We start from the raw sequence: 22,840 nt of genomic DNA, 5'->3' as shown, positions 1-22,840 counted from the left end.
TAGCAACTCAGAGTTATCCTATTTTGCATCTATGGTTCCTTTCTACAAAGGAAGAAAATCACATGGATGATTCTAGAAATAACATTTGCAATGCTGGGAGAAATTACTGCCACAATAAATAATGAGAATAACAATAGCTTATTTCAGTGAAGTGGCATCATCTCCTATCCAGAAGTATGTGAAATCTGATTTTTAAATGTAGCAGCAGCAACATGGAGAACTTCTGCATTCCACATGAAGTCTAATGCTACCAATTTGAACTGTGGGGAATAAATGGCTGACAACTACAATGGTTATTACCATATAGTTTATCTATTAGAGCTATTGGTTTCTTTTTCATTATGTTCTGTTTTCAGTGATAAATCAGTAAAAAAAGAGATGTGGAAAATTTCAACTTTCATTAATTTTACACAAGCAAAGGTCGTCAACTTTATGATTATCTTTATATAAACATCAAAAAATTTCATTTTCCCCCAAATTTGCAAGACTGAAGACGGTAGTTTATATTCTGTGTGTGTGGACATGATCAATATATGTTTCTAAATAGCTAAACTTAAGTAATCATTTTGGCAAGAGAAATAGATCTTTCCCTAAAATGTGACCTGTGAAAAAAAGTGTAGAAACCATCACCTGATGAATATTAATGCTCTAACCAATTCACATGTACCGCTTATAAAGAAAATTGAATTGCAATGAGGTTTATTTGTTTTTAACAATAATCTCATGACCATCACCACCATCATTACAAGTACCATCATCATCTCCTTTCTCTAGTTTCTTTATTCTTTACCCAGTTGAGCTGGTCCGTCATTTCAAAAATGCATGTCAATACATTAACTCCTTTGCCCCTGATGTCACATAGCAAAGCACAAATGCTGGGGGAATCCCATCACCCACGTTCTCTGGGGCCTGCACATCAACAGCCAGCCATGAATTGACAGGGTCACATAACAGGCCAGAAAGTTTCCACCGTAAGTTCAAGATCAGCACTATCTAAAAAATACATCTATACTTCCATGGTAATTTCACTCTTCCAATCCCCAAAATGAAAATTTTGAATCATTTCCACTCCATTTAAACCTCTAACCCTCTTTAACCACTGCCCTCCCCATCCCCGCCTTGCCTCCAAACCTCCACCACCAAAGAGATTCCCTTTGTGTCTTACTTAAAAACAAACAAAAAACAATCAAAAAAACCTAATCACTCAATAACTACTTCATCTTCTCGATGCCTGACATATATATGAAGGCAACTCTGGATCATCCTACCATCTCCCTCCTGTTACAAAGGAAGGGTTCTCCCTCCTCCATTCTAAAGCTAATCCCTTCAGCTCTGCTTTGGAGTCCATTCACTTCCACCTTGTCACGAACTTGATAGTATTAATTATTCTCTCCTCCATGTTCAACTCCTCCTTCCAAACATATACTTTCCCCCTAGAATTTAAGCCTCTTAGTTTTCCATATTACAAACACAAACTAACAAAAATAAACTACACTTGACCCCAGCTGTGGGCTGAATTGGGTCCCCACGCTCCCCATATGCTGAAGTCCTAACTCCCAGTGCTTTAGGATGTAACCATATTTATTTGAAGACAGGGTCTTTAAAGAGGCACTTAAATTAAAATGAGGTTATTAAAGTGAGCCCTAATCTTATATGACTGGTGTTCTTAAAAGAAGAGGAAATTTGGACACAGACAGGTATAGCGGGAAGACGATATGAAGACATAGGGAGAACACATCAGTAAGCCAAGGAGAGAGGCCTGGAACAGATCCTTCCCTCACTGCCCTCAGGTGGAATCAACCCTGCTAACTCCTTGATCTTGGGCTTTTAGCCTCCAGAAAAATGAGGAAATACATTTCTATTGTTAAGTCCCCTAGTCTGTAGTACTTTGTTACAGCAGACCTAGCAAATTAATACACCCTCACTTCTACACAATGCTCTGTTTCTCATCTTTCCTTCAGAGACAAAATTCTCAGCGAGTTCCCTACACTCCACGTCTCCTTCACCACACCTCACTTTCATTCCTGAATTCAGTCCAATGTGCTACTGGCCCTGCTACTCCATACCCTGGGATCACCAACGACCTTGACCTTGTGGATTCTTAGTGAACATGTTAAGTCTTCCTCTTTTTCAATCTTCCAGCAGCATTCGACAGGGTTCCCAACTCCTCCCCTGACATGCTTTCTTCTTTTGACTTCCATGACACAGAGCTGTTCACACTTTCCTTCTTCATCTCTGGCCAATCCTCCACTGCCTTCTCTTCAGGAGTATGCTCCTCCATCTTGTCATTAAATGCTGGAGCTTCTCAAAGCTCAGTTACAAAGCCCTCTTCTCATCTACTCTCAGCTCTTTCCTTGGGAAATTCTCATCCACATCAATGCTTTAATTACCATTCATACGCAGATGACAAACAAGTATGCCACCAGCCCAGACTTCTCATTTCTGGACCTGTTTGGGACTACCTTTATATATCTTCTCTTAGATGTCTCAAAGTCTCCTGAACTTCACCATGTCTAAAACCAAACTTGATTTTCCACACCTCTTCCATCTGCACGTAAACCCAAACCTGCCCAATTTCCCTAATTAGACAACACCATCATCCATTAAGTCTTGCAAGCCAGAAAAATGCTTCACCTCTGATATCATCTTCTTTCTCACGGTTCCTCCCTTCACTCTCCTTGGGACTTGAGTGGTTGCAATTTCACAACTATTTGTGTAGTTACGTAGCCATGCACCAAAAGGCGGGACACCCTGTCTGTTTTTACTCACCATTACATTCCACCGAGCACAATGTCACACTATTGTAGATACTCATTTCTTTAACGAGTGAGCAAATAATAAATGATACTAATAAAAACTCATATGTGCCAAGCTAAACATTTTATTTAAATTATCTTCTTAATCTTTGTAACAGCCCTATTAAGTAGGTATTATTATTATTATTGTTATTGTTTCCCTCACTTTACTGAGGAGGAAGCTAGGACATTGAGGAGTACACTTCCTTCCCAAGAACAAACTTGAAAGTGGCAGAAGAGAGTGGACCCAGGTTACTGGGGTACTTGTATACCACTATGCTATTCCATCTTTATGGTTTTCAAAGATACTCTCAAGCTATTTAAAGTTTACCTGAGTTTAATACAAGCTATCTTTAATTTATGAATATATTATGTAGAAAAAATTATATATAATTAACATATGCTCAGAAATCTTCAGTTTCTATGTAGTTATCATGAGATAAAGCCTAAATCCTGTTGCCTGGAATTCAAGATCTTCCATGATCCAACTCCTTCCCTCCTTTCAAGCCTTTTTCCCCATGACACCCTGATGCTCTAGTCAGGGGTCAGCAAACTACAGTTTGCAGGCCAATTCTAGCCTACCACTTGTTTTTATAAATAAAGTTTTACTGAAACAGCCAAACACATTTGTTTACATAATGACTATGCATTACAATGCCAGTTAAATAGCCACAGGTTCAAGAAAAACTGTATGGTCCAAGAAGCCTAAACATTTATTATGTGTCCCTTTACAGAACAAGTTTTCCAACAGCTGAATTAGAATTCTAGGCTACAATCTAGTTCAATGGGAACAAATATAATAGCTTCCATTAGCTGAGTGCTGGGTTCTTTCAACAAACCTTTCAAAAGAGCTCCTGTTACCCCTGTTTTATGTAATGAAAGGAAGGAAGGAAGAGAGAGAAAGAGAAGAAGGGGAATAAAGAAAGAAAGAAGTCAAACTGAGGCTCAGGTGGGTGAATAATGTGACCATGATCACACAGCAAATAAGTGGAAGAACTGGGATTCAGAGCATGCTCACTATGTTCCATGACTCAAAGGCCAAACACTTTCCCTGGTGCCTACTGCTGCCTTTTTCTTCAGTAGAACTTGGGATTTCATGTTATTGTTTATTCAAGCTATTCTTTCTCCTCCACAGAATGCCAGTTCTCCTTTAAAACCTAAAGGAGGTGCCTGGTGAAATCTTACACATTCTTGGGGACAAGCTCAAGCACTACCTCTTTCCACTAAGTCTTCCGAGATCACCTGCAACCAGGGGAATAATCCCTCCGTTGAATGCCCACAGCACTTCAGTCATTCCCTTGTTACACCTAACACTTTCTCTCCCCTCTTAAGTTTAATGTAGCAAAACCCAAGTTTACCTTTATATCCTGTAGAAAAAGCACAATGCCTTCTATATAATAAGTACTTAACAAATACTTATCTAATAAATGAATCTAGATTAAAAACTTTGGGACACTTCTAATCTGGATTTTTAAAGTGAAATATTTAAGATTTACTTCTTAATAATTCAATAGATCAAAATCCAGAATGTAGTCTAAATACAGAAATGTCTTCCTTAGTATCGATTTTTAGCATTTTTAGCCTACTTATAAAAATCAATTTTAAAAGGAACTAAAAATTCATGAGAATTAAATCTACTTGAAGTTTTCTATCAGTATCATAAATAAGGAAACAATATTATAATCACTTATATTACACATTAACATTTTGCTAGGACAGAAAATCTCTTCATAATGCCCAAATTAACAACAACAAAGTTATTAGAAATTTAAAATAAATCTAAGGTCAACAATAAAATGTTATTTATAACAAGAATACAGAGACCACAGGTGATGTTTCCAACAGCTAGTTATTTTTGAAATTCTGATAGAGTGAGCTGAATGCTCAATGTCATCACTGTAGAAATAATATAATTTAAACGCAAATACTAATTGTAAAAATAGTTTGAGAGTCTGGTTTGACATTTCTAAAGTTCTCTATATAATGTAAATAAGGCATAGTATAAAATCAGGTACAGAGTAGAAATTACACACACACATAAAAAAATTTAATTTTAAAAAGAGTTTAATATGTTGGAATCAGACACCTACCTGCATCACCTTCTGTTGAATCTCTTCTAACTGTGTACGCTTACTACGTTGCCTACAAACTTCCTGGTAGCGGGTATATTGCTCTCGCAGTGAATCTAATAATTTCATAACCTGTGGCTGTGCTAGCAGTTCATCATCCATAGGAGACCACGAGACCCCTCCATCTGAGCCATTAAATCGACGCTGCTGTAATTCGGATAACAATTCATGTCCTTTAAGAAGGAAAGATACTTATAATTAATATCCATAAAGAAATATAAATCTTACTTCTCAATCTTCTCAATTCTAATCCCTTATTTTTAGAACGTATCTGCCTATATATTTACCTACCAGGTCTTAAGTACTAAAATGCAATTTCTCAATTTATATAGAAGTAAATAGGAAAACTGCATGCATACATATACATATGGATATATACTATGTCGTATATCATAGCTCTATCATATACAGACAGTCCCCGATTTAACGATGGTTTGATTTACAATTTTTCGACTTTATGATGGTGCATTCAGTTGAACCCGTACTTCAGATTTTGAATTTTTTCTTTTTCTGGGCTAGCAATATGCAGTACGATACTCTTGCGATGTTGGGCAGCAGCAGTGAACTGCAACTCCTAGTCAGCCACATGATCATGAGGGTAAACACTGATATACTGACAACCATTCTGTACTCATACAACTGTTCTGTTTTTCACTTTCAGTACATTATTCAATAAATTACATGAGATATTAAACACTGTATTATAAAATAGGCTTTGTTTTAGATGATTTTGCCCAACTGTAGTCTACTCTAAGTGTTCTGAGCACGTTTAAGGTAGGCTAGGCTAGGCTATGATGTTCGGTACTTTAGGTGTATTAAATGCATTTCAACATATTTTCAACTTATGATGGGTTTATCAGGATGTAATCACATTGTAAGTTGAGGAAGATCTGTGTCATATATACTATATATGCCATACTATATAGTAAGTATATAGTATATATGGCATATATATTTTCTAGACCTAACTATCTTTCTATCTATCACATTCTTGTTATTGGTGGATTCACTCCTCAGGACATTGTGCCAACCATTTCTCTGTAGAGTACAATTATAATCTGGGATTTCTGTCTGATGGTACTAAGTATGTTTTGTCTGATAGTACTAATCAATACTAAGCATTATGTTGTAGGATTTCACTATTAATCCATAACCTTAATCACAGCACCTAAAAGAAATGTTGGTGTGTAACAAATGTATGATTAAAGGGAGAAAGTCTTTACTACTGGTACAAAATAACATTTGAGTAATCTTTATTTATATAAATTTCTACAACATATTAACTGTGAATCGTGAGGGGCCACACTAATGTAAGAACTGCACTCAATGTTATTTGATTACAGCAAACTCATGGAGAAAATCACTCATGCACAAGAAGTTAAAATTATAGAATGTGTAACATCTAAAGTTGTTAAGTATAACATTAACAATTTTACAAGATGATGCTGGTCAGACCACTGATGGCCAATTTCAAGATGACTGTCAGAGCTGACTGTGCTGTTTCTGCATGTAGCCCCCTCCCTCCGTCTGTAATAGCTCCTGCCCACTGATCGTCAGTCGGGGAGGAGGGAGTTGGCCTTTGGACAGGAGTCTGCCCTACACCTCAGTTGCCGGCATCCAAAACAAAGAAAACTATCCTTTCCATCAAAAAAGAAAAAAAAAAATTTTTTTTAAGTGAATAAATTGCAAATTGTTTTTCTAGGATAATACTATTCCAATTATCATTAAGGAACCCAAAATATGCAGACATTTAAATTCTCTTCTCTTCATCTCTATTCAAGAAAATGTCCTAAACGTAAATGGCTTTAAATAATAGAAACAGTTTTTATTATGATTTGGAGGTATTTCCAATTTCTGAAGAATATCCAAGATTGTTTTAAACGTCCCCATTTTATACTCTTTCTACTTTAAGAGTCAGTAGCATATTAAAAAGGACTCAGTGACATACACAGATAATTCTAAAATACAAATGTAACAAGTTTCTGAATTCAATGGCTTAAGCAGCTTTTAAAACAAATATAAACATGGAACTAAGTTTTGAATCTAAAGCAATATTTTTACTGACAGTCTCTTGTACCTTCTAAACATGCAGTAATTCACAGATTACAATTATTTCTTTGTTCTTTCAGGAAGTAAGATCTAAATCGTACTGAAAACTCGGGAAAACTGAATCGATACAACGAAGATATTCAGAATTTATTTCTTTACTCTTTATTATACTTTATAATTGGAAGGACACCTGTTTTGAAGACTTATGGAAAGTCTTTCTATATATATACACACACACATTCATATTCTTTATATATATATTTCCATAAAAGTCATTAAGATCAGAATATATATATTTTTTCTTCTTTGATGACTGTTACCTTTAATGTGCTCCTTGTGGATACATTTACATTAGAGAAGCAGAACCACATAATGATTTCAAAGACCATACTTCGAAACCAAACTGCCTTGGTTAAAGTCCCAAATCTAGCATTACTAGTTGTGTAATCTGCCCAAGTTACTAAACCTTTTAATGCCTCAGTTTCCCCATCTTAACATTGGGGTGACAACAGTACCTACTTCAGTGGGTTGTAGTGAAGCATAAATGAGTTAGCATACATAAAGTGCTTAGAATAGTACCTGCTATGCAGTAGGATTAGAACTATGCCCTATTAGAAAAATATATTAGAAATAAAATTAAGGTATTTTCATTTAAAAGAATTCCAATGTGTTCTCTAGAATCTGTGAAACTACTACTAAAGCTATTGGGGCTGGAATATACAAACCATGCAGCACTGAACACACACTACGTGCAAGGCCATTGCAAGGTGCTAAGTGTTTTTACCCAGATGATTGTAAAACAGTACAACTAGTGGCTTTGGATTTAGACCTTTTTTTAGTGCTATGGTGGTAGAACTTAATAGTTATTTGATCTTGAACAAGCTTTGTAATATCTCTAAGCCTTGGCTTCCTCAAGTAGAGAAAATAATACTAATTATCTCAAGGAGTACTTAGAAGAATGAAATATGAAAATACATAAAAGTACAATGCTAGAAACACAATGCATATTCAATAATCCTCATAGCAAACCCATCAAATAGAAATTTTTATCTTCATGTCATAAAGAAATAAATTCAAATATTTCAAGATAATTGATCATTATTAATAATTTTTAATATTGTAGAGTCTATTAACACACTCTTAGGCTAAACCAAAGAGCAGTTTGAAACACTTCTCCTTCAGTTTCTACGACATAATACATACTCAAATCAATGTTTATTTCATGAGCCAATTAATGCATGGTTGGTTTAATGGATTATGATTATCACTGATATGTTTTTTTCATCTTACCTGTCTGAAGAACAGTTTCAGGATCAACTGATGGAAGGAAGTTTAAATCCACAGACCTGGCAAGCACCAAAAGAGTATTTTTTTTTAACTATATGTATTTCTATTTATATAACTTAAAAAAATCCTTTACATATACTTACCAAAACAGGGGCCTACAAATATGAAAATATGAAGCATACTGTCCTACCAGGCTAATTGCTCTTAAGCATCAGGAAACCCATTACAGATAATTAAACACTAGTAGCCAAAGAAATATCTATGTGATAAAAAACAAAATATACTACTTGGAAAAATATAATTTATCATTATTAACTACAGTATTATTTCAAGTATATCAAAGGAATCCATTTTATTATTTTTCCACTGGATATCTGCTTCAAACTGAAATTTGTCACTATATAATAATCCAGAAACGTTAACATTAAAATCGTGTGCAGCCATCCTCCAATCCAAAGTTTACCTATCTATAGCAATCTTGATATTCGTATGTATGTGTACCCTAGCAGATGTACACTCTTTATGTACTAATTATGTTTCATTTGCAGCTGGACTATGGGCTTTATTTTCTTAAACATATATGGAAAGTGGAGAAGATGAAGGAAAGATAGAGTACCTGGCAAATCAAAGCCTAGGGCCTTGCTACTGTAACTGACAGGTCTTGCTCTATACATTTCACTTTTGTCAACTGATCTAGGTCTTCACCTCTTGTATAGCCCAGATGTTTCCTGAGGACTGACATAAAGAAGGTGATGAAAATTTGCAAGAGGGACTTCATTGTGTGGGGTTTAAAAGAGACTAAGTAATAACACTTGAGTTCCTTAGGGAGGGATTGGCAAACACAAGATTTCACTTGACACTTCATGTAGTCACACAAACCATCATTTCCCAGTGTTTCCCAAAACACTGAATGAGATACTACTGAGTAGAGAAGATAGGGTTCCACTGTCATGTAAGTACGGGAAATTTTAAGAAAGCAATTAAACAGGTTTCTTTACTGCAACACTTTCTCAGAACATGTAATCTGTAAACGTTTACAGTCATTCCCAGAGAAGGAAACATAGTAAACAGCATTAAACTCTACGACCATGAACTCATTTTCTACCAGTACCCTCTTAGGATGTCTTTCCTGGAGAACATGATTTTGAGAAACACCAGATTTACCCTGCTGGACTACTCAGAAAGCAAGAGGTTTGGCAAATTTTTGTCAAGTAACTTGAGTGATATTTTCAATTCCATAGTATTTAAGTATGTGTGTGTGATGTCTATACACACACTCACACATTTACATATATGTAAAATTGTTATTTACATTTTTATATGGCATCTATCTATAAGATAGTAATGTTCCTAAATGTTTGTTGTAACTTTAGATTTATATTCAAACCATTTGTTTTCATATTTTTACTTTATTTTAAATCAAGATTTGGTGTTAAACTATGATCTTCTCACATCCCTCCTACATTATTATCTCAGTTAACTGGTCTGTGACTATATTTGGATTCATGGAATAACAAGATGCATTCTATCAAGGTTCCATTGTATTTTCAAGGTCAGATTCAAAAGAGATAGACAAGGACGAATGCTGATCCTTTCAAATTTCCTAATGAAAAATTACTGCCTACTGACTACTTTGTTACTGAGGATTAATTTGCTTCCTACAGTACTTTTTACCTGGAGAAAGGAAATTGGTCTGAAAACTGTTGAGGTTGACAAGTTCAATGGAAATCTGTAAAATGATAAATCTAGGTAGTTATAATTAGATCCAGTGTCATAAAATACTAAATTCCCGAAGTTAAACTCATGAATATCACATATTTTACAAGGATGTAGGAGTTCCACAAGATAGGCATTTAAGTTCTAACATATGTAAATAAGGTTATAATGATTTTATTTCAAGCTGCAACCTTTTCCATATTCTTTACAAGCAAAGTAAAACTCTAAAAAGGCAGAAAATTGTTTCCTTCTGAAAACATGTTCTTGCAAAATAATTATTTTACACAGTGTCAGGAAAAGGTAAATATATTATTATTCAACAAAATTAAAAGTCTTCTGTAAAGAAACCTGGATTCAAATCAATAAATTTTATATGTAAAGCAAATTCTCAAGTATTAAAAAATAAATTTAATACAACTTTTATAGGCCAAGTTTGATTGAATGGAGGCTTGCTTACCTTAGTTCTCTTGGCTTGCATTAACAACAGAGGTTATCTTTTAACACACTAATTATAGCTTTGCAAAGGTGTAATTGTAGGACACTAGACACTTACCTTTCTTTCTCTTGCTGATTTCCTTTATCACTTCCATTGTTAATCAAAGCAAGTTCATCTAATAATGATGTAGATTCCTTTGTAAACTTCTCAAAAACCTAAAGTATGAGATTTTATTAACATGTTATGGATGATCTTAGAAGTTCATATGTACATAAGGATTTTCAACTAAGAGCAACAGAATTAGTCAAGCAGGATTCTGGTTCCCTCTCTGGACCTCACTTAGTACACTTTAATCACCAGACCACACAGCATAAACAATGCAGACAATGAAGACAAAATTAAAACAATGAAAACAAAACTGCTTCCTAAAACAATGAATAGTTTTAATGGATAAAGAATTTTTCTAATTTAAACACATTAAGAAATTATTTTTATTCCTGAGACAAGTTTATATTTATTCCTGTTCCCTTGAGAAATATGTATACCAACAACAGTTTTAACTACATGAACATTATTCAGACCAGTTCTAACCCTCTAATTTCAGTTAAAGAACTTTTCTTTATGTTATTCTATTAATCATTCTGGTTGCATATTAATACTTAAAAAGTTTTATATATAAGCATGTAGCATAAAAATAAATTAGTTATAATCTTAACATGATTTCTTAAAATATTTCAAAAAAGGGATTTGGGCAAGTCTGCTCAGAATAAAATAGAAACTCATTGGTTTTATATCATTGTTCAAATATGGTGAAAATAGAACTGGTTATCCATTCTCAAATATCCAAAAGTTCATTATTCTTAAAAAAAAATTAGCATATAATCTAATGTGAGCAAATTTTAAGTTTTTTCTTTTAGTCCCTGGTAGTTCAATTAAACAATACTATATTATACAGAGTGGCAAATTTCCAAAGTCTGCCCTGAAAAAGAAGATATATTTTCAGAAATGAAAACCTTAACCTGTCAAACTGCTTTTCAACTCAAATTGATGTCTAAATATCCTCTCTGAAAATGGTGTATCAAGGGCAGAGAGAAGAAACAAGAAGAACTACAATCCTGAAGCCTGTGGAATGAAAACCACATTCACAGAAAGACACACAAAAGTACACGCAGAGGACTATGTACCAGATGAAGGAACAAGATAAAACCCCAGAAAAACAACTAAATGAAGTGGAGATAGGCAACCTTCCAGAAAAAGAATTCAGAATAATAATAGTGAAGATGATCTAGGACCTCGGAAAAAGAACACAGGCAAAGATCAAGAAGATGCAAGAAAGGTTTAAAACAAAGACCTAGAAGAATTAAAGAACAAACAAACAGAGATGCACAACACAGTAACTGAATGAAAAATACACTGGAAGGAATGAATAGCAGAATAACTGATGCAGAAGAACAAATAAGCAACCCGGAAGACAGAAAAGTGGAATTTACTGCCACAGAACAGAATAAAGAAAAAAGAATTAAAAGAAATGAAGACAGCCTAAGAGACCTCTGGGACAAAATTAAATGCACCAACATTCATTCAAATGCATTACAGGCTCCCAGAAGAAGAGACAGAAAGGACCCGAGAAAATATTTAAAGAGATTACAGTCAAAAACTTCCCTAATATGGGAAAGGAAATAGCTACCCAAGTCCAGGAAGTGCAGAGAGTCTCAGGCAGGAGAAACCCAAGGAGAAACACGCCAAGACACACAGTAATCAAATTGACAAAAATTAAAGACAAAGAAGAATTATTAAAAGCAACAAGGGGAGATATATGGGAACATATGTATATGTATAACTGATTCACTTTGTTATAAAGCAGAAACTAACACACCATTGTAAAGCAACTGTACCCCAATAAAGATGTTAAAAAAAAAAAAAGCAACAAGGGAAAAACAACAAATAACATATAAGGGAACTCCCATAAGGTTAACAGCTGATTCTCAGCAGAAACTCTACAAGCCAGAAGGGAGTGGCATGATATATTTAAAGTGATGAAAGGTAAGAACCTACAACCAAGATTACTCTACCTAGCAAGGATCTCATTCAGATTTGACGGAGACATCAAAAGCTTTATAGACAAGCAAAAACAGAGAATTCAGCACCACCAAACCAGCTCTACAACAGATGCTAAAGGAACTTCTCTAAGTGGGAAACATAAGAGAAGAAAAGGACCTACAAAGACAAACCCAAAACAATTAAGAAAATGGTAATAGGAACATGCATATCAATACTTACCTTAAATGTGAATGGATTAAAAGCTCCAACCAAAAGACACAGGCTCACTGAATGGATACAAAAACAAGACGCATATATACGTTGTCTACAAGAGATGCACTTTAGATCTAGGGACACATACAGACAGAAAGTGAGGGGATGGAAAAAGATATTCCATGCAAATGGAAATCAAAAGAAAGCTGAAATAGCAATACTCAGATAAAATAGACTTTAAAATAAAGAATCTTACAAGAGACAAGGACACTACAAAATGATAAAGGGATCAATCCAAGAAGTTATAACAATTCTAAATATATATGCACCCAACACAGGAGCATATCAATACATAAGGCAAATGCTAACAGCTATAAAAGAGGAAATCGACAGTAACACAATAATAGTGGGGGACTTTAACACCTCACTTACACCAGTGGACATATCATCCAGACAGAAAATTAATAAGGAAACAAAAGCTTTAAATGACACAATAGACCAGATATATTTAATTGATATTTATAGGACATTCCATCTGAAAACAGCAGATTACACTTTCTTCTCAAGTGCCCACAGAACATTCTCAATGATAGATCACATCTTGGATCACAAATCAAGCCTCGGTAAATTTAAGAAAATTGAAATCACACCAAGCATCTTTTCTGATCACAATGCTATGAGATTAGAAATAAATTACAGGGGAAAAAAAGTAAAAAATACAACACATGGAGGCTAAACAATACCTTACTAAATAACCAAGAGATCACTGAAGAAATCAAAGAAGAAATAAAAAAATACCTAGAGACAAACGGCAACAAAAACACGATGATCCAAAACCTATTTAATGCAGCAAAAGCAGTTCTAAAAGAGAAATTCATAGCAATACAATCCTACCTCAAGAAACAAGAAAAATCTCAAACAAACAATCTAACCTTACACCTAAAGGAACCAGAGAAGAACCCAAAGTTAGCAGAAGGAAAGAAACCATAAAGATGAGAGCAGAAATAAATGAAGAAGAAATGAAGGAAACAATAGCAAAGATCAACTAAAACCTGGTTCTTTGAGAAGATAAACAAAACTGATAAACCTTTAGCCAGCCTCATCAAGAAAAAGAGGGAAAGGATTCAAACCAATAATATTAAAATGAAAAAGGAGAAGTTGCAACAGACACCTCAGAAATATAAAGCATCATAAGAGACTACTGCAAGCAACTCTATGCCAATAAAATGGACAACCTGGAAGAAATGGATAGATTCTTACAAAGGTAGAAACTTCCAAGACAAAACCAGGAAGAAATAGAAAATATGAACAGACCAATCACAAGTAATGAAATTGAAACTGTGATGAAAAATCTTCCAACAAACAAAAGTCCAAGACCAGATGGCTTCACAGGTGAATTCTATCAAACATTTAGAGAAGAGCTAACACCCATCCTTCTCAAACTCTTCCAGAAAATTGCAGAGGAAGGAACACTCCCCAATTCATTCTATGAGGCCACCATCACCCTAATACCAAAACCAGACAAACATACTACAAAAAAAGAAAACTACAGACCAATATCACTGATGAATATAGATGCAAAAATCCTCAACAAAATACTAGCAAACAGACTCCAACAACACTTTAAAGGATCAAACACCATGACCAAGTGGGATTTATCCCAGGGATGCAAGGATTCTTCAATATATGCAAATCAATCAATGTGATATACCATATTAAAAAACTGAAGAATAAAAACCATATGATCATCTCAACAGATGCAGAAAAAGCTTCTGACAAAATTCAACACCCATTTATGCTAAAAAACTCTCCAGAAAGCAGGCAGAGAAGGAACCTATCTCAACATAATAAAGCCAGATATGACAAACCCACAGCAAACAGCATTCTCAATGGTGAAAAAATGAAACCATTTCCTCTAAGATCAGGAACAAGACAAGGATGTCCACTCTCACCACTATTATTCAACATAGTTCTGCAAGTCCTAGCCACAGCAGAGAAGAAAAAGAAATAACAGGAATACAAATTGGAAAAGAAGAAGTAAAACTGTCACGGTTTGCAGATGATATGATACTATACATAGAGAATCCTAAAGATGCCACCAGAAAACTTCTAGAGCTAATCAATGAATTTGGTAAAGTTGCAGGATACAAAATTAATGCACAGAAATTTCTTGCATTCCTATACACTAACAATGAAAGATCAGAAAGAGAAATTAAGGAAACAATCCCATTCACCACTGCAAAAAAAGAATAAAATACCTAGGAATAAACCAAGGAGGTAAAAGACCTGTACTCAGAAAACTATAAGACACTGATGAAAGAAATCAAAGATAACACAGATAGATGGAGAGATATACCATGTTCTTGGATTGGAAGAATGAATACTGTGAAAATGACTATACTACCGAAAGCAATCTACAGATTGAATGCAATCCCTATCAAATTACCAATGGCATTTTTTACAGAACTAGAACAAAAAATATTAAAATCTGTAAGGAGACACAAAAGACCCTGAATAGCCAAAGCAATCTTGAGGGAAAAAAACAGAGCTGGAGGAATCAGACTCCCTGACTTCAGACTATACTACAAAGCGACAGTAATCAAGACAATATTTTGTATTGGCACAAAAAATTTTGTACTGGCACAAAAAAAGAAATACAGATCAATGGAACAGGATAGAAAGCCCAGAAATAAAACCACGCACCTATGGTCAACTAATCTATGACAAAGGAGGCAAGGATATACAATGGAGAAAAGACAGACTCTTCAATAAGTGGTGCTGGGAAAACTGGACAGCTATATGTCAAAGAATGAAATTAGAACACTCCCTAACACCATATACAAAAATAAACTCAAAATGGATCAAAGACCTAAATGTAAGACTGGCCACTATAAAACTCTTAGAGGAAAACATAGGAAGAACACTCTTTGACATAAACCACAGCAAGACCTTTTTTGACCCATCCCTAGAGTAATGGAAATAAAAACAAAAATAAACAAATGGGACCTAATGAAACTTAAAAGCTTTTGCAGAGCAAAGGAAACCATAAACAAGATGAAAAAACAACCATCACAATGGGAGAAAGTATTTATAAACAAATCAATGGACAAAGGATTAATCTCCAAAATATAGAAAAAGCTCATATAGCTCAATATTAAGAAAACAACCAACCAATCAAAAAATGGACAGAAGACCTAAATAGACGTTTCTCCAAAGAAGATATACAGATGGCCAAGAGGCACATGAAAAGCTGCTCAGCATCATTAATTATCAGAGAAATGCAAATCAAAACTACAATGAGGTATCACCTCACACCAGTTTGAATGGGCATCATCAGAAAATCTACAAATAACAAATGCTGGAGAGGGTATGGAGAAAAGGGAACCCTCTGGCACTGTTGGTAGGAATGTAAATTGATACAGCCACTATGGACAACAGCATGGAGGTTCCTTAAAAAACTAAAAACAGAATTAACATATGACCCAGCAATCCCACTACTGGTCACATACCCTGAGAAAACCATAATTCAAAAACAGTCATGTACCACAATGTTAACTGCAGCACTATTTACAATAGCCAGGACAAGGAAGCAACCTAAATGCTCATTAACAGATGAATGGATAAAGAAGATGTGGCACATGTATACAACGGAGTATTACTCAGCCATGAAAAGAACGAAGCTGGGTCATTTGTAGAGACGTGGATGGACCTGGAGGCTGCCATACAGAGTGAAATATGTCAGAAAGAGAAAAACAAATATTGTATATTAATGCATATATGTGGAATCTAGAAAAATGGTACAGATGAACTGGTTTGCAAGGCAGAAATAGAGACACAGATGTAGAGAACAAACATATGGACACCAACGGGGGAAAGCGGGGGGCGGAGTTGTGGTGGGATGAATTGCAAGATTGGGATTGACATATATACACTAATATGTATCAAATAGATAACTAATAAGAACCTGCTGTATAAAAAAAATTGGTGTTATCAACTAGATTACCTCTCAGGAAATTATGCTGCTGTTATTCAACTCAAAAGATTTACAACTTTGACTATAATACTGCTACTAATGACAACAGTAATAGCTAATATTTGTGAGTCTGACTCCAGAGTATATGCCTTCAAGCATTATGCTATCATGTGGTATGCATTATATTTCTTTAGTTTTGTAAAAAGTAAACAATCTACCTTTCAGTTGATTAAAAAGCGATCAAAATATGTCTTATTTATATATAATAACATGTTTCTCATTGTAATATACCAACCAGCCTCTTATTTAACCAGTCCATATGATCATAGGTGAGACTCCCACCAAAATCTTCTGTTAACTGGCATGGTTCTATGTAACGAGTCAATTTATTGGCAGACACTAAAATAACCTAGAAAGGTAAAAAGAAAGAAAAAAAAAAACTTAGTCACTATTAATGTCCATGAAAAGTGATGAGGAGGTAAAACTGATTAGCATATGCAATACTATTTCCAACATGATGAAATATTACATAGATATTTATTTAAATAATACAACAGCATTTAAAATCAATTCAATAAATTGTGGCTGTTAAAGAAATAAGCTATCACAAACCATTTATAATAACACATTATAAAAAACAAGAGACGTTAGTAGCTCAGATGAAATATTCTCAAATCTTATCAATATGAATAATTTCTTGGTAGTAAAAATCAATTCCTTTAGTACAAAGATGTATTCATCAAAGAATTTTCACGTGGTCTTAAAATTAGCTAGGTACACTACAATAATAAGTACAAATGAATAATAAATCTGGAAATCAAAAAACGATATACTTTCTAACATGAAATTTCTCTATCATTCCTTTGATTATATATTAACAAAACATATCTTCTAATAGTAGAGTAAAACTCAGGATAACATATACTAATATTTAATTTGAAAAACAGAACTAGAAAGTAGGGAGAAGTTCAGAGAATTCATAAACTTGAAACTTACCTGTTAAAATGATACTCTTTAAACTTTAAAAGATTTCAAATACAAATTACAAAATGAACAAAGATACCATTTTAGCACTAAATAAAACTTCAATGAAGATATACATGAGTATTAAAAAAATACATATGTGGGAGAAAGATATTCAAATGGTAGTGTTAATGCAAAACACTTGATAAGAAAAATAACGTGTCCAACTGGAAAGAGCACCATTCCCACCCTAACAACAAAGCCCAGATAATCTACAAAATTAAAACTTTTCTGAAACTCCTCAGAGAGCTGAGGTCACAGAAAAACCAACTAGTCTGAATATGCAGAGAAGACAGGCACCATAGAGAGAGCGGTAGAAGGGGTGACTATCAAATGTGAGGAGCAAATCTTTGGGGATGATGCAACTATTCTGTATCTTAACTGTGATGAAGGATTTATGACTATATCTGTTTGTCAAATCTCGAAATTGTAGGCTAAAAAAGGAATTTTACTGTATGTAAATTATACCTTGATAAACTTAACTTTAAAAAAAAGGGGGGGAATAAACTCAACAACATAAGGAGGACTTGTGAAAGAACTACCAGGAAAAGAAAGAAGGAAAAGAAAAATTCAGAAACATACCCAATATGCAAAACTAGGTATATCCATACTATATATGAAGTTGTAATGTAAACAGTAAATAAGGGGAAATAACCAAGACTACAAAATGCTTTGCTAAAAGGGTGGAAAGGGAGTCACCTTAGGAAAATAACAAAAACATGGTATCAAAAGTTCATAAAAGGGGACTTCACTGGTGGCACAGTGGTTAAGAATCCACTGCCAACGCAGAGGACACGGTTCAACCCCTGGTCCAGGAAGATCCCACGTGCCGTGGAGCAACCAAGCCTGTGCACCACAACTACTGAGCCTGTGCTCTAGAGCCCATGTGCCACAACTACTGAGCCAGTGCGCCTAGAGCCCATGCTCTGCAACAAGAGAAGCCACCGCAATGAGAAGCCCACGCACTGCAATGAAGAGTAGCCCCCACTCAATGCAACTAGGGAAAGCCCACACGCAGCAACAAAGACCCAATGCAACCAAAAATAAAATTAAAAAATTTTTAAAGTTCATAAAACTATCAGAGAAAAATAAATCCTGTCATAATTAGAGTTTATAACAAAATGCTATTGATAACAACACATTAAATGCCTTGGATGCTTATGTTAGAAAAGAAAGGCTAATGAATAATGAGCTAAGTGACCTACCTAAGAAGTTGGGGGGCAGGGAGTGGGAGGAGAACAACAGAATACATCCAAAGAAAAGAGAAGGAAGGGGAGAAATTAAGAAATTAATAAAGCCAAAAGTTGTTCCTTGAAAAGACTAAAATGAAATCAACAAAGTTCTGATAATGTAAAGCAAGAAGAAAAGGAAAGTACACATAAATAACACTAAGAATAAAAAGAACATGGCTACATAGACAGCAGTGATTTAAAAGATACAGATGGACACAGGACATGCTTTTGTCAATAACTATGCAAATTTAGAAGAAATGGACAAATTCCTGTAAAAAAAGTAATTTATCAAAACTGACATAAAAAAACCCCAGAACACCTATAATCAATGAGGTGAAGTGAATCACTAGATTCTTTTCATTTTCAGTGATCATACTGTTAGTGGTAGTTTTAGCATTGCTATTCAGAGATCACTTGATGAAAAAGACAGCAAATGATTAATATGGGTTATTCTTATTCTCCTATCCCTCATGTCCTTGAGAAAACAGAATTCTTGAGAAGGAAGACGTGAAAGGGAAAAAGTTACACTGTGGTCTTCAATTTGAATTGGAAGTATCAGATTAAACTCATGATGTATTTCATTTTAAATAAAAACATGCACACTCACATAATATAAATTTTCTAGTTTTGTCCACTGAAACGTTTAGAAATAATGACAAAGGCATTCTGTAGAAATGCACACTCCTAGCATCCCAGATTGTTGTCTTCAAACACTGTTTCCCCCTAAACGGAATCAAGGTTCCTTGGAGAAATGGCCAATTCTAGGTCTGGGGCTGGAAATACACATGGTGACCTTGTAACCTCTTGCCATTCAAATATCAAGAAAGCCATCCAAAACTTTTAGGGTTGTGCCAAAAGGTCCGGAAAAGGCTTCCACTGGCCAAATAAGTAACAATTTGCATATCAATTCAAATTCTTTAATAAACTAAAGGATCTAGGCATTGAACATCAATGGCTACCAATATCACAAAAAAAGAAGACTACGAGCCTCATGATCAAGGAAACATCATCACCAATGAACAGCCCTGGAAAAAGAAATTCAGGTCTTAATCTAATCAACTGTTTGAATCCAACTATGAATTCATGGAAATACAGAGATGCAAAAGAGGAGAATGATATGTTAGACTATACCACGTGGATGCTCACTGAAACAAAAAATCCTGTAAAACACATATCCTGGTCTCCCCAAGAAAAAAAAAATTGTGTAAGAAAAAAGAGAAATTAAGATTAAAAAGCTTAATTTAATGGACTAACTCAAAATTCCACAACCAATAATAAGAGAATTACATATTCTTTTTAAGCAAATAAGAACTATTTTAAAACTTGAGTGTATATTAGGTCATAAAGAAAACCTTGGTACATTTCAAAGGAAATAACTCATAACATTCTATCACCACAATGAAATTAAGTTAGAAATCAATAACCAATCAAATCAGAAATCATTAACAAGATTTTAACACCTATCCATTTGGAAAGGCATCTCAAACCAATCACAATATCTGGACAGTATCTGGATCCTAATTCAAAGAAATAAATCAATCTGTGTGCATTCACAATTTATGTATAAATTTATGAATAAATTTTAAAATATATTATTTATACAGAATATTTTTATATATTACTAAATCCTTTTATAACATTCATCAAATTTGAAACCAACTGGCTCTTTGATATTAAGGAACTGTTTATTTTAAGGCATGGTAATGGTCTTGGGCTATATATTTTAAAAAAGAGTCTGCAGATATTCATATGTCTTAAATTTCCTTCACTATAACATCCCCAGCCTTCCTTGGGCGAAGTGGATAGGGGTAAGGATGGGGCAGGTGGCCCATGGGTTGACAGTTGTTGGAACTGGGTATAGGGATACATGGAGTTAACTATAATATTCTGTTTACTTTTTGATGTGTTCATAACTCCTTATAATAAAAATACTAAAAAACTAAAACACATATAAATCTCTCTTTTAAAAAAACCTTGGCAGAAAGAAAATATCAGGCCCAGCCAATTTACAAGTGAGTTTTAAAAATTAAAGAACAAAGGATCAATCAAGATGGCCAAGGAGGAGTATGTGGAACTCACTTACCCCTCATGAACACATCAAAAGTACATCTACATGTGAAACAATTCTCACTGAAGGTGAACTGGAAACTGGCAGAAAGACTCCCATACAAGAAAGGCTATAAGATCCACATGGAATCAGGTAGGAAGGGAAAAGACATGATAAGGTCGGGACCTGTGCCCCTGAAAGGGGACACAGAAGAAAAGAAAGATTACATGGGTGGAGACCCGCCCTGGGGAGTGAGCAGTTCAAGCCACAGACTGGGCATCTCACTCTTGGGGTCCAACACAGGGGGGACAGGCCCGTGGTTGGCTGGAGGACTGCTGGGACTAACTGGAGGAGTATGGGAAGCCTGGAATCCATTTGTGAGAAGCATGCATGCTGGTTTGCCCATGAGGCAATGAGGAGAGAACTGAGTGAGGACCGCCCAGTGGCTGCAGGGTTTCCTGTAACTGCCTCAGTGCATATCCCAGCCGAAGCCAAGCAAAGGCTCCAGGCCTGCTTACTCCATGTTGCAAGCGGTACTGGATCGGGGGTCACATGACCAGGAGAAAGCTCAGCTGTGGACTCAGAGGCAACTCGGCTGCAGAGCAGCGACAGCCACTCTTGGCACATACTCAGGCAGTGCATCAGAAGCAGCCCAGAACTCTGACAGCAGCCACTCCCCTACAGCTCACCTCCCAATACACACTGAGACCACAAGGCCCCACCTGCCCTGTGGTGTGGCTTCATGACAGGGCAATGGTGGCAGAGGCTGCAGGTGTGATTGGCTGGGGTCTGAATGAAGGGGGAGAAACAACTGCTGGCACCTGCAAGGCGGTGCAGCTTAGAATCTGTCTGCAAGCAAAACAAGCCAAGAGTGCACACAGGCCCCATTTGCTTCAGCACTCCCCCACTCTGGGTCAAGGGTCATGGTGTTGGGAAAGTAGAAAGCACACACTTAAGGGGAACAAAGTCAGAGCAGGCCTGACCTTCAGGGCTTCTGCTTCACCAACTTGGGATCAGACCCCACACTTGAAAGGCCAGTGACGGCCACTGAGCAGAGGAGAAGCCTCGTCTCACACCCGGCTACAGCTCTGGCACCTCCATCTCCAGCACCACCTCTTACCAAGGTCATAGTGGCCATTATACCCTGAGGAAAGACATGACTGGCATCCACATCAAATCCAGCTCTCCAACCACTGGGCACTGGGCATATGCAGTCTGTACATGAACGATCCCACAGAAAGACAAACCTTTAAGACACAATAGGTAACTATTTCACCAAAATTCATAGAGACAGAGAAAGTTAAGTAAAATGAAAAGGCAGAGGAACTGGTCTCAAATGAAATAGCAAGAGAATAACCAGGAAAAAATAATGAAACAGAAATGAGCAATTTACAGAAAAAGAAATCAAAGCATTAGTAATAAGAATGTTAACTGAATTAAGGAAAAGAATAGATTAACACAGTGAGAATTTTAACAAGGAACTAGAAAAAAGAAAAACCCCATCAGAAATGAAGGATTCAATAACTGAAATAAAAAACACACTAGAAGGAATGAATAGCAGGCTAAGTGGTGCAGTCTTCTGCACAGAATAATGGCAATCATCCAGTCAGAACAGCAAAAAGAAAAACAAATTTTTAAAAATGAGAGCAATTTAAGAGATCTCTGGGATAACATTAAACATATCAACTTTCACATTACAGGGGTCCCAGAAGGAGAAAAGAGAAAGAAGAGGATCAAAAATGTATTTGATGAGATTATGGCTGAAAACTTCCCAATCCCGAAGAAAGAAGCAGATATCTATGTACAAGAGGCACAGAGGGTCCCACATAAGATGAAACCAAACAGATCCATATCAAAACATACCATAATTAAAATGGCAAAAGTTAAAGAGAGAATTCTA

The 22,840-nt window shown here is 35.4% G+C and overlaps 1 protein-coding gene across 7 annotated transcripts in view; it reads right to left on the bottom strand.

Moving 5' to 3' along the window:
- The window catches only part of SESTD1 (SEC14 and spectrin domain containing 1), a 142,537-nt gene that overhangs the window by 34,302 nt on the left and 85,395 nt on the right, over positions 1–22,840 (bottom strand). For all 7 annotated transcript variants that reach the window (XM_032637610.1, XM_032637614.1, XM_032637611.1 and 4 more), the window contains 4 exons: positions 16,934–17,047; positions 10,530–10,627; positions 8,264–8,319; positions 4,886–5,097 (listed from right to left, as the gene is read on the bottom strand). In XM_032637610.1, the coding sequence (XP_032493501.1) occupies positions 4,886–5,097; positions 8,264–8,319; positions 10,530–10,627; positions 16,934–17,047 (480 nt within the window). The remainder of the gene's footprint in view (positions 1–4,885; positions 5,098–8,263; positions 8,320–10,529; positions 10,628–16,933; positions 17,048–22,840) is intronic.

Source organism: Phocoena sinus, chromosome 7 (genome assembly GCF_008692025.1).
Source record: "Phocoena sinus isolate mPhoSin1 chromosome 7, mPhoSin1.pri, whole genome shotgun sequence".
NCBI lineage: Eukaryota > Metazoa > Chordata > Mammalia > Artiodactyla > Phocoenidae > Phocoena > Phocoena sinus.
This window is presented reverse-complemented; position numbering and strand designations above follow the sequence as displayed.